General features: G+C 38.3%; 1 protein-coding gene across 2 annotated transcripts in view; it reads left to right on the forward strand.

Moving 5' to 3' along the window:
* The window catches only part of LOC121862271 (transketolase-like protein 2), a 41,700-nt gene extending 30,553 nt beyond the window's left edge, over positions 1-11,147 (forward strand). For both annotated transcript variants that reach the window (XM_042360387.1, XM_042360386.1), the window contains exons 4-10: positions 2,263-2,497; positions 3,237-3,507; positions 3,801-3,939; positions 6,799-6,946; positions 7,149-7,391; positions 8,402-8,633; positions 10,380-11,147. In XM_042360387.1, coding sequence (XP_042216321.1) covers positions 2,263-2,497; positions 3,237-3,507; positions 3,801-3,939; positions 6,799-6,946; positions 7,149-7,391; positions 8,402-8,633; positions 10,380-10,552 — 1,441 coding nt within the window. In that variant the 3' untranslated portion in view covers positions 10,553-11,147. The remainder of the gene's footprint in view (positions 1-2,262; positions 2,498-3,236; positions 3,508-3,800; positions 3,940-6,798; positions 6,947-7,148; positions 7,392-8,401; positions 8,634-10,379) is intronic.
* Positions 11,148-13,866: the final 2,719 nt, after the last annotated feature.

A 13,866-nucleotide genomic window follows, 5' to 3' on the forward strand; every position in this document is an offset into this window, starting at 1 on the left:
TTATAATAGTATCGGGCGTTTGACGGTATGTTAAAACTTGTGCTATTTTGCTTTGATTTCATTATTACTTTACTACAGCATTTGTATTCTCTTCATTGCCATTTGTATGCCTACAATTTAAGGTCATAATGCCTTGCAGTTAAAACTATTTGGGGGGGGGGGTTTATAGTGATCTGAACAGGCGTCATGGCAATTGCAGGGTTTAGTGTACATTTTAGACCTGGCTCTCCAAATTCAAGAAAAACCCCTATCCAGTAACCCCCAGGTTCCAAGCATGCTTGGTAAATGGTCCCATACCTATGTACAGGTGAAACATGGCTACCAATCTTTAAACCCAATGAAAGTTAAATAAAGTCTTAAGATATAACCTTAGTATGGTTTGTGGTGTTGGTTCATCTAGGTGTTTATGAATGCTTGAACAATCTGATTTTATTTTTCATCTTTGCTGAGGATAAAAATATTGTACAGTATTTAGTGGAATTTTTGCTCGTTTTTCTTAAATAACTCCTTTGTGGCTTTGACCATAAGAATTGACAAACCGTGCATTAATTTTTTCATTCACTCTCGGTGCTGTAAAAGGTTTTGTTAGTGTTGCCCTTCCTTACCAAGGGCTTACAATATCTAGTTGGTTTGTCTAAGAACACAACCTAGCATCACCTTTCAGCTTCATGACCAATGCTGTACTGTATTTGAGAATGAAGAATTATTCAACACATTGGGCCATTACAATCCACTCAAATAAGGGTGATGAGGCAACTGTTAGACACAGGGTTGTAGGATAGTGACCTTGTGCCACTAACATTCAAAATATCCTGAACAAAGCCTTTAATGCAATAATGGTTTAGTATATGACTACATTCAGCCACCTATGTTTCTATTCAAGAAATGTGCTCATACAAAGTCGTTTTACAACTGGAACACACAGATCTCCTCTCCTTCCAAGGAGGAGAGATAAGCTTCCATCTTGTCAAACCTATTAACCTTTAAGTGCGTTTAAATTTCGCGCCGGTTCCTGAAAAGTGTCAATTATCCTGCCAAAAATGAATTTCATATAATCACATTTTCTATATGTTTTTCCTAGAGAACTTTTAGTATATTTTCCAAATCTGGAACAAAAATTCACATGTGTGTGCAAATTTTAGAGAAAAAATGACATTTATACCCAAAAATGCAGGAAATTGGTATAAATCAATGTCTGGTATATGGCAAATAAATTTAATCAATTTGGTTACTAAACAGCAAATTTAGATATGTATTACATATTCAGATAATATCAAACAAAATAGTACAAAAATAAGCTATATTGCATTCAGGAAATACTCCTATACCTCAATACATAATATGTCCGCATGTCGTCTCATTTGGGGAAGTTTTTTCAAGGCCGTGGGATATCCCCGCTTGTCGCATTTAATTAATATAATATTTTGGGCGGGTTTGCCATCCAAAGGGTTAATGCCATTCAACAATATTTATATGGGCATTTTCCACACTTGGGTTATCTGCAATTTCCTTAACAGATCGCCATGCTGAACATTTGCTTGCAGCCTCTTGTCAGGGTCTTGTTTCTTGCCTCTCCCCATGTCATTCTTGGCTTGCCCCCTAGCTCACGTCTCCTTCACATTTCCTTGAGCATATCTTGATCTAAGTGGTCTCTACATGCCCAAACCATCATGGCCTATCTATGTCCAATCCTTGACCAATACCCAGTTGCACTTGTAGCTCTGAAGAGTTTTCCTCTGTTGGCATCATAACACTTGCTCCTACTTCACCACTTTCATTTTAGCTCTCAAAAACCTGTTTGTCCTCTTTAACTGCCTGTTTCACTGTCGTTTACTGTATTTTACTTCTCACGTCATTTGTAGACCTGTTTACTCTTAGGTGGGGGGCAGTTCCTCTTGATGTCAATAAATGGCATGTTCCTAGACTTCAGACTCTTGTAAGAGCTGATATAAGCACCCTCTCCAGCACTGATCATATCGCCCAAGTAGCAGAACTCCTTTACAATGTCCTGGGATATATCCTCAATGTTGTTTCTTGAACCTTATTTGGGCCACGTGGTCATGCTCCTTCCTTAACCAATTTCAACACGTTGTCATCCAATTTTCACTGCTGCCCCACAATTTAAAATGGATTTGTTCACCACATACCTAATGCAATCTTTCACAAGAGATTAGAGATTATTGTTTTAAAGTACTGTACTTGTGTCCATCTTTGTAACTGAGAGGTCTGTAACAACATGCAGTGGTTATTTTTTCTTTACAGAACATATTGCCTGATTGGTGATGGCGAGAGTGCTGAGGGCAGCATCTGGGAGGCTCTAAGCTTTGCTGGGATAAAGAAACTAGATAACCTTGTGGCAATCTTTGATATTAACCGTCTGGGCCAGTCAGAACCAACTGCCTTCCAGCATGAGATGGATGTTTACCAAGCTCGCTTAGAGAGCTTTGGGTTTAATGCACTTGTTGTAGATGGACATGATGTGGAAGCTCTGTGTAAGGTAAGATGTGATGATTTTAAGGGATTTGTAGGTAATGCTTTATATTGGCTAACAATGAAATCTGTTCTAGATGCCTACTGTTATCATGTAAACTTGATAGGTTAGCACTAAAATTTGCTGTACATTAAGAGTATATTGCTACTGATGTACACCCACTAAAAAATTATTCCGCACCCTTGCGGCGTGATACAATTTGACACGGGTGCCGATTAATTTTTTAGTGGGTGTACAGTACAAACTAAAATTGTTAATCCTCGTGATTTTGTATGAATTAAAAAAATTAAACAATAAAAGGAAGTCGACTATAGACAGTAAGACACTTGTTTGTACAACGAGACACCACTTGTTAAATCAAAACATTGTAATTTAGCTAAATGTATGGAATTAACTTATCTTGGAACAATTTGGAATTATACCTAGTCACCCCCCTCCTGTCTTGGTGGCTCCTCACTCACACCTATGCCACAACCTGGCTCGTCTCTATTTCCCAAATGCTGCAGTTATTGGGTTAATATACTTAGTTTTTCTTACAATAGTTTTTAGGCATCTTCAAACTGGAAGATCAATTCCAGTACAGTTCTTGAATTTGTTGGTTTGTTTTTGACACCTTATTTTAGGGGTAACTGTTAAATTATTGGGAAAAATTTGGTAGTAATAGTATCGGTTTGTTTATAGGTTAAGTACTAGTATGGTGTTGAAATAAATATCCTAACTTGTCCTTCCTTGTTTTTCTTTCCAGGCATTCCATGAAGCATCTCAGACAAAGGGTAAGCCAACTGCTGTCCTAGCAAAGACTTACAAGGGTCGTGGCTTCCCAGAGATTGAAGACAAAGAGAACTGGCATGGTAAGCCTCTGGGAGCTAAGGCTGAGGATGTAATTGCACACATTCAAGCTCTAATTAAGAATGCAGGACCCAACAACTTAGTCCCTCAGAAGCCTCTACGTGAAAATGCTCCCGAGGTGAAGATCTCTGACATAAAGCTGTCGTCTCCACCAAATTACAAAAAAGGCATGTGTAATATTTATCATGGTTTGTAGATAGAGTAAAGAATTAAATGATTTTCAGTACAACTTGTCAAAATCGATTCAACTGGGATTTATTGGACATGATTTGGTTAAAGATTTAATCCCAATGTAAGTATACTGCAGTACTGTACCCAGTTCCAGCATTGTGTGAGGAGGCTTGATTGAGGAAATGGCCAATCCATCTTGCAAACACGAGACTAAAAGACTTTATTTACGTATATATATTAGGGGAGTATATACAGTCAATGGTTCATAATACTGTATACCATTTTACAGGTGATAAAGTGGCTACAAGAGAAGCCTATGGCAAGGCACTTGCCAAATTGGCAGAAAACAACAAAAGTGTTATTGCCCTTGATGGAGATACAAAGAATTCCACTTTCTCAAATGGCATTATGAAAACTGATCCTGAAAGGTAAGACACACAAATTTATTCCCCTAATTTGAGAAATGGTGTTATAGACTTGTCCTCTTAATGCTTAACTTGTAATAATTAGTGGGAACATTACTTTGACTTCTATGTTGAAGTACTTGTCACACGTCTAAAATGGACAGAGGGTGCTGATAAAACACTTGAAGAATGCAGTCCAGGAATTTATACTCCTAGCATATAGATTTCCTTTGTGTGGTTGTCCAAAAAGGTCTAGCCGACTTAAAATTGGCCTTCAGTATGATAAGAGTTCTAAAGAATTTAAGTGAATGTCTCCGTATCCATGCAGAAGCTTATAAACCTCAATATGGTGGTGTCCAGGTGGCATTGGAGCAATTGTTTATTACCCCCTGATCCCTGGTAAGACTCGAATGTGATCCCCTCCCCTTGATATTATGTCCAGTGGTTAATGACCACAAGCTGGCAACAGTCCTCAAAGGGCTACAATTTTTTTTTACTGAAACGGCCATGAAATTTAGTTATTTCCAGATGGTTGATCCTTCTGTGGTTAAGGAACAGGTGTCTTGCTCTCTTCTGGTTTTCCATCTTTGTATTGAAATCTTGGGTGGAGTCATTTTGCTGGCATTACTTCTGAATGGTAGAATTCAGCAAGGCCTGTTTAAGCATAAAGATATTATTGCATATTTTAGAGGTTTTCCACTGAATCCACTAATAAGCTATACGAATATACACTAACCTTAAAAGAATATATTTGGATGAACTGCCATACAAGATTTATTTATCTTAACTGTTTTCTTGCAACAAATTCCTGGACTAAGAGTTTGGCTGTCATATATGTGTACTGTATTGGCGAGACCCTTTATCGCCTTTGCTCCAAGAGATTGAAATGACTAAATGATTCCCCTATCAGAGTTGCCATGTATGATACATATTTTACTTGTACTGTACTTGGCCTACTGTGTTTAATTTCTTTTACCCTATTTTGGTACCATTTTATTAATCTTGTTTCTTTAAATATTTACAATGTATGTATACATAATTGTAAAAAAAAAAAAAAAAAATCTGGAATGAAATTAGAGAAAAAGCGAGCCAGCCCAAGTTTTCCATTTTTGTGAAATAATTTTCATTTTAATTCTTGGCACAGGAAGCCAAGGCAAAGGAGCCCACTGGTCTGCAAGTTTCCATCCATTGTTTCTTGTCATCACAATTACAACAGCCACTCCCACACCATAATTGGCAGCAATTATGGTGTGGGGGAGTGACTGGTACTAGTTCCTTACCACAACAATAGTTGCCATACATCACCACCATAAGTTGCTCCATATCTTGATACTCGCCCAACACATGAAATTTTTTTTAAATAACTAGTAGGCTATCGTTGTAATATGACAAGTGGGTTATGAGAACATTCCACCAATGACAGCAATATTTCACAAGGACATCCAGGTACAGTTGCCCACAGGTATGCGTTCCACCCCTCAGTGGCCTTTCTGAATATGTGGCACGTCGTGATCTTTATGAATGAATAACACGAGGAGAGCAGATGCCAACAATTGCTCCACACGTTTCGGATTCATTCATGTAGTGATTCCGACGTTGCCACATGTTCAGAAAGGCCACCGAGGGGTGGAACACTTGTACCCGTGGGCAACTACATCTTCTGATAAACTGTTTTATGTTGTAGGGTATAGAAGATGCATCCTCTTGACTGTAAGGGTTAAGAGGCTTTTGCTAATGGGCTTTACTTGGAGATATTAGTTTTCTCTTCCATAAAGCCTCATTTTAAGACCTAGTTCATTGGTCTAGACCAGTTCTTAGGTATTTGAATTCTACAGGAACATTGGTAGAAGACTTGGAAATGGCTAATATGCAAGTCCCGTTCCTCAAAATTCTTTCCTTGGTGATGTATGTACGAGCTCCATGTACTGAAAAGAGGAAAGTTTTGTATCCTTTGGGTAATCGCTTTGCTGTCTCGGGCAGTCTGAAGTACCTTTAAGTCTTCTGCATTAGTCCAAAATGAATTGGTTTCCAAGCTTGAAAACTTGGGTATGACTCTCGCCAGTAAAGATAGTGGCCTCGTCGATGACTAGCTGTTCGTTTAAATGAGCAACTCTGTTTTTAAAACCTTGTTCTTCTAATAACCTCTTAATTTGGAAACTCGCTTGGCTGTTGTGTACCTAGTGCTTGGTGGGTAGGGAGTGGTCTTTGGAATTCCCGAGGATGTCAATAAAATCAATCTTTTGGAGATGAGTTTGGGCATAAGGAAAGGGGTTTTCTAGAGATGAAATCTATGTTCGGTCTTCGGGACACTTGGGAGTTTGTCAGGTTAGTAATGTGGGAAGTAACCCAGTTCACGTTTTGGGATGCATAGTAGCACTTGGGATTTAGTGGCTCATTACTTTTTTCTACAGATTTTGGATGAATGCATTGACTGTTCCAGCCTTAAGATGTAGATAGAAGATTAAAACTTTTTAATAACCAGTTTTAAATTGGGCAACTTTTTTTTTTCCCCCCCCCCCCTCCTCCTCCTCCTCCTCCTCCTCCCTGCTTGTTGGGGCTGCAGAGGCTGAGCTGTATCTTAAGATTATGAATTTTTTTTTACTATGTATGATTGAAGTGTCCTATACTGGTGCAACAATGAGATACATTCTGTAACTGCTTCTGATAAGTTTTATTCGTGGGTACCCCTGGGTTTTCAACTTGTTATAAAGATGACTGATTGAAACTCTTGAAATGGAATTTTAAAGACCAATTCTCCTTTACATTGAATTATCACACACGCACACACTTCGCTTGTGATGTTCAAACAAGATTCACAATGTCTTTTGTGTAAGATTTTCATAGTAAGCTGTGCAGGATTGATGATAAATAGTTTTGTTTCAGGTATATAGAGTGCTTCATCGCAGAACAAAACTTGGTGGGTGTTGGCATTGGAGCTGCCTGTCGTGACCGAACTGTGGCATTTGTGTCCACTTTTGCTGCTTTCTTCACTCGTGCCTTTGATCAGCTGCGTATGGGAGCTATTTCACAGGTTCGTTTTTTGTCTAATTGATGGTTTTGTATATATTTACTGTAATTTGAAATTTGTTTAGACCTCGCTAATGTGACATTAAATTGTTAGTAGGTAGTGTTATGGGACTTGGTATCCAATTTAATGTAATTGGTGTGTAGCTTTTTCTTAAGTAATCTTTATTTATTTTTGGGGATGTAATTCAAGTTATGATTATTTTCAGACCAATATTAACTGTGTTGGGTCACATGCTGGCATCAGTATTGGTGGAGATGGTCCCAGCCAGATGGCTCTTGAGGACTTGGCCATGTTCCGCACCATCCCGACTGCCACAGTATTCTACCCATCAGATGCAGTGTCCACTGAACGTGCTTGTGAGCTGGCTGCAAACACTCCTGGTATCTGCTTTATACGTACTTCTCGCCCTGGGACCACAGTAGTTTATGACAATGATCATAAGTTTGAGGTCAGTGATCCAGTGTCTATTTACCCTGTGGAACATAAGACTTGGAGGTTGTGTAAAATTAGACATTTATACAGTAACTTGTTTACCCATAGATATGTGAAGTTATCTTGGGTGAAGGTTTTAAAAATTGGTTTTGCTGCACCTGGTAATTAATCTCATGTCCATCACTTTTATTAGGTTGTGAATTAGCTCATAACCTCTGAAAATTTCCAAAATTATGGATGGATTACCATACTATTTATCCCTAACAAAATTAATAGTAACCTCTCTGATAGCCGAAATGAAATTTTCTCGGGAAATCATTCCTTAAGCTAGAATTTTCCAAGGGGCAGATTTTTGGGGGAAATCCGGAGAAATTTTCCCGGTACCCGGAAAGATTCCGGTGATGGGGATTTTTTTTCTAGGTTTGAGATGAAATCCTGCGTCATTGTGGAAAAGTTGAAAATTCTGGGGATGGGTAATTTTCTTTCCTGGTTAAAGAGATGAGGTGCCCTATTTCTGGAACTTGAGACATTTTTCCTGGTACCTAGAAAATTCTGGTGATGGGGTATTTTTTTCAGTTTTGAGGAGTCTCTAGTCACCTGGAAATCTCTCAATTTCATGGTTTAAAGACTTCTATGGACAAAGTGGCCTTGGAATAGATTAAAATTTTGTATAATTAACATAATCTGTAAATGATGCCTGAATGGCCAGAATACTTGTTCAGGATTCTCATGGTCCCCTTTTGCCTGTATGTCGTGTTTCCATGAACATTTTGTCTAATGTGAAGTGGGTTTTTACCACAGAAACCCCCCCCCCCCGGTTATGAAAATTAACTGGTTAATAAAGTAATTTAGCAATTTTATTTAATGAAGTCTGTTATAATTTAACAATTTAATTAACTTAACCAGTTAAGTGGCCAAAAAAAATTTACCTAACTCTGGTGTAAAGAGAACTTTGTTCATCGTTGAGTATATCGCTGATCTTAAATATTAAATTGAAAGAAAATTTTGAACTAATTTCTTCCTTAGCTTGGGAAAGCAAAGGTGATAAAGTCCTCTGATAATGATGAAGTCCTGGTGATTGGAGCAGCCATCACCTTGAGGGAGGCACTAACTGCTGCAGACCAGCTCCTTGATAATGGGACCAATGTGAGGATCCTGGATCTTTTCACCATAAAACCCATTGACAAAGATGGCATTATTGAGAATGCTCGGGAGTGTGGTGGACGCATCATTGTTGTAGAGGATCATTACCCTGAAGGTTTGTTTTAATGTACCAGTTTGATATTCGTCATTGATTATAAATTATTTCCTTGCAATGTTATTAATTAATGTCGTTCACTTTATGCTTGACTTTTATTCCTTCTATTTTACATTAATGTTGAATTTAAAGCCAAGCCAAACCCTTTAACACATTACACAAAGTCAATGATTTCTAGAACTTTGATTTGAGTTTCTAATTTTGTTCAACACTTTCAGTGCCTTGGACTAATGCCTAATATGATTTAAATCAAATCTTGCCATATTTTTATTAAATATGCTATTACTATTTCATCTCGACCTTCTGACTCGCAATCTAGGAACTTGTATGCCTGAGCAAAGGGCCACAAACATGGGTCAAAATGATGGACAAGTGGACCAAAGCAAACCCTAGACACATTTGTGTACAATGTTTACTTTCTGGCTAATTGTATGACCAGTTTTAGAATACAGTAATTCCGTGTTTTTTGCAGGAATTACGTTCCTGAAACTCGAGCCAAAACTCGAATACTTTTAAGAATCACTGTACTGTACTTGTGGCCACCAAACAGCTCGGGTAGGCCTTGCACTTAACCACGCCATGCTCTCCACTCATGGCCCAGTGGTCACCCTGATCACTGATGCACTGAGTTTCATAGAGTGAAACATGTTGGTGTGAGAAAAGTGGTTCTCAATGAAAGCCGGACTACATTGAGTGGTTACCATGGTCCTATAATTTCAAGAGTTGAAAGTAGATAGGATTGGTTAGGGGTGCAAGTGTTTGGGATAAGGTGTCTAAAAGAGTAAGAGGGTGTTGTATGCAAATGGCACTGCTCTGGAGTATGCTTCAGAAGAAGAAATTAAATTGTTAGGGAATGTGAAGGGTTGTATGTAGTAGGCTTGGCAAATGCACTTGAAATACATAGTAGGTTTTGTGAATGTGAACAACAATGATGATGAAAGTGTAGAGAAGAGACAGATTAAGTGTGGGAGTATGTCTGAATAGAACTATGGTTTGAATGATGAATTTGAGAGTACATATAGCTTGAGCTCCTTCAAGACCCACACAGGACCAGGTTCAGATACATTAGGAGCCAGTGCAAGCCCTGTTCTTGCCAACAGTGCGTAACAGACATGACTGACCGCCCAAACGGCTAACCTGCAGATTGGTGTCGAAGAGGTTAAGAGTAAAGCAAGGAAAGAATAGAAAACAAATGTAGATGTGTATGAAGACCTGTTTCTAGCAAAGGGGGGTTAAGAAGAGTGTACAAAGGAATACTGTAGTTAAGTTGGCAATACTTTGGGAATGTGGGTTATTATTAGAAAAGGAGGAAGGAAGACGGAAATATTTATTTTTGAGCAGTGTGGAGTAAATGGTATGCAAGGAATAGTAAACCAATACATTATGATTGGGGAAGTGAAAGCAGTGTCACACGAGCTGACCAGGGGTTGCTAAAAGTTAAGTGAAAATTTGTAAATAATGAGGCTTTGGAGGCATTTGGGTTGAGAACATTTAGAAGACAGGAAGGATTGGGTGATGATACGGACGATGTAAAGCATTTTGAGTGTTTTGTGAGAATTAACTTGATGTTGGTGCTTTAAAGTTGTATACAGGGAAATGCCATAGTAGAGCACCACCAGTTACAGAAATTATGGTGAATGAAATTGAAATTTTTTGCCCTAGAATTTTGTCACCCAGCATCTTTGTGGAAAATATTCTAGAGGGATAATTTTAATTTGTAATTTTAAATGGACTTCTAAATTACAGGTGGCATTGGTGAAGCAGTTATGTCGGCAGTTGCCACTGAGCGAGACATCATTGTACGTCATTTGGCTGTTCCTCGTGTTCCACGTTCTGGAAACTGTGATGAATTACTGGACATGTTTGGTATCTCTGCTTCAGCCATTGTCAAGGCTGTCAATGAGATTAAGAGTTTGTAGTTACAAACACACAATTGATGCACATTGGTCAAAACGTTATAGGTTTTTAAACCGCAATGGCCTTGGAAGAACCTTGATGGTTTAGGACTAATTAGGCAGAATATTTAATGTTATTGTCTAATAATGAAGTTCTTGTTGACATTTGGTGACCTAATGAGTTACTTAAAGTAATTCATGGATATTAAGGTGACACTTAGAGAACATTCCACCACAAAGGGGGCCAGAAATGATTCCAGTTATAGATGTTATGGCAAATGGATAGTAGCAGTCACATTCCAGTAACTGATCAACTAAGAAGCCTGTTTGTAACTATGCTTTGCTTTTTGTGCAGAAATGTTAATATTGTGAAGGCTTTGTTTTTAGTCACCCATTGTGGGAGGAGATTAAAGCACCTCAATGTTATGAACTGTATTTTTTTATTAAATGAAAAACTTTCATTGGCAGATTTTAGAAACTTAATTTCTACTGCATGCGGAAGTAGCCTTCTAAAATTGAAGTCTCCATTTATTACTTTGCATATGTTGTTTAAAGTGAAAATATTTATAGTTTATTATATTGCAAGAAAGTGTAACTAATTATAATAAGATAAAGTCTTCCAATTTGTTTTATTTGAATAACCGTGTAACAAAGGCTCTCGCCCTTGTTATATGGCCTCTGGATTAAATCTAGCATTAGCCAAATAAAATACCAATGGCATTGCTGTAGTGAAAGAGGTTAATGAGGTATAGAACTATTAAATCAGGACTGCAACAAAGTGATCAACTGTTAAAATAACTTTAATGTTGACCTTTTATTGAAAATTGTGACCTTGTTATTAATGTTTGGTACTCTCTTCCTTCTACATGCATTAAGAATTATGCAAGCCTTTGCTTTCTGATGACATTCTTTTCAAATTGCATACAGTGGGGTATGCTATAACGAACGGATCCTACTACGAATATTCCTATAACGAACGGTTTTACCTATAAAATTGAGAATGCTATAACGAACGAAACTCCTACAAAGAACATTATTTAAAAAAATTTTTTTTTTTTTTATTACAAGTATTAATGATATTGGTTATTTCAGGGGTTTAGATGCATATTTATGCACTTTTTTACAATTTTATATTATATTTTTCAGTGTTAAGTGGTTGTATTTGGTGGCCTGGAACGGATTAATCCTATAACTAACGAATGCTATAGCGAACAAGGTTCTAGAACCAATTAGATTCGTTATAGCATATCCCACTGTACTTGTAGTGACTCCCCACATGCTCTTGCACAAAGTGCAGTAGTCTGGGATGTTATTTCTTGTTTTTCCTGGTTTCCTCCCCACCATTTTCGGAGACCAGCGTAGATCCGTTGATAATTTTTTAGGAGGGGTGGTACGAGGTTGGCCATAAAAAATGGACCCTCTAGGGTTGATGGGTCAGGTTACTGACTGCAGGTTGGACAAAAAAAAAAAAATATGGACCCTCCAGGGTTGATGGGTCAGCATATGGACTGTGCAGCACAAGGAGCAAGTATAGTGGCAGCACTACATGTTATTGCATTGCATGTACTATTTATTTCTCAATGGCCGAGCATTGGTCGTTTTGTATTTATTTCGTTGGACCAAAGAGCAATGTTGTCCTACAATGCCAGAATTGGAAGCATTGCAATATGCCTATCCATGTGATCCACTCTAGTTGCCACTGGCAGGGAAGGGGCTAAGCATTTTTTCAATGTAACTTTATAACATTTTCCACTTTCTGATGATTGCAATATATTCTATACCCCATGCCATATTTCATAGTTGTATAGGCAACTCGGAAGGGCCTGTTGTACCCCAGGAGTTTGGGGCTGGTTATGGTGTCGGCCATGGCATAGAACCCAGCGTCCCAAGGGGCCTTGGGGTAGGGCCTGATTTACCTAGATGAACATGGCCCTCAGAAAATATGATGGTTAGAAAAATGATGAAATCCTTTGCAAAATAAGTTTCCTATGAGGTTTATTCTAACTGTTACAAACGAAATGGTATACTGTACTTTATCAGCATATGTATTGCATGTTCTGAAGCTGTACAGTGAAAAATTTTGTGCCCCTTATGAGGCCTTGCTAAGTTCCCCTTATGAGTAGAAGAAAACAGAATTGAGCAGCACTGCCATTTGGCATGAATTCATATCAAATCCCGGCAAATTTGGAAATGAAAATTGTTTGGTAATGTTGAAGTGTGATTTGGTACTCGACCTCAAATTGGTAATGACCAGCTAAAGTTGATAATCCGTATCTTGAGTATAATAATTAATATATGAAACTACATTTACATTTTATTTTATCTTTGTTTATAATATTACTATACTTTACTCTCTGGGTATTATCAACTTGTGATAGTTTTCAGCAAGTCTTTTGAAGGACTGACATTAACTGAGGATCCTGCATTGTGGACTGACATTAACTGAGGATCCTGCATTGTGGACTGACATTAACTGAGGATCCTGCATTGTGGACTGACATTAACTGAGGATCCTGCATTGTGGACGGACATTAACTGAGGATCCTGCATTGTGGACGGACATTAACTGAGGATCCTGCATTGTGGACTGACATTAACTGAGGATCCTGCATTGTGGACTGACATTAACTGAGGATCCTGCATTGTGGATGACATTAACTGAGGATCCTGCATTGTGGACTGACATTAATCTGCATTGTGGACTGACATTAACTGAGGATCCTGCATTGTGGACTGACATTAACTGAGGATCCTGCATTGTGGACTGACATTAACTGAGGATCCTGCATTGTGGACTGACATTAACTGAGGATCCTGCATTGTGGACTGACATAACTGAGGATCCTGCATTGTGGACTGGCATCAAGAGGATCCTGCATTGTGGACTGACATTAACTGAGGATCCTGCATTGTGGACTGACATTAACTGAGGATCCTGCATTGTGGACTGACATTAACTGAGGATCCTGCATTGTGGACTGACATTAACTGAGGATCCTGCATTGTGGACTGACATTAACTGAGGATCCTGCATTGTGGACTGACATTAACTGAGGATCCTGCATTGTGGACTGACATTAACTGAGGATCTTGCAAGAATTACGCTGTTACTTTTCTCAGAAAAAGCTTGAACGGGATTTCGATGCACTAAACTTGATAACCTCTGCTGAAACTTACTATGGTGGAAGAGCCAGGTACTTAAGGCAATTTTTTTTTTTTGAATGCTTGCTAACTGAGAAAAGTTAGAAGTTGGTGTTATTCTGAGTCAAGTGGCATGGTTTTTTGCTATGATTGTAAACTTTTTTTTCTCCCAATCAGTCGGCATTAACTACAGGATT

Source organism: Homarus americanus, unplaced genomic scaffold (genome assembly GCF_018991925.1).
Source record: "Homarus americanus isolate GMGI-L3 unplaced genomic scaffold, GMGI_Hamer_2.0 scaffold31037, whole genome shotgun sequence".
In the NCBI taxonomy this organism is placed as follows: Eukaryota; Metazoa; Arthropoda; class Malacostraca; order Decapoda; family Nephropidae; genus Homarus; species Homarus americanus.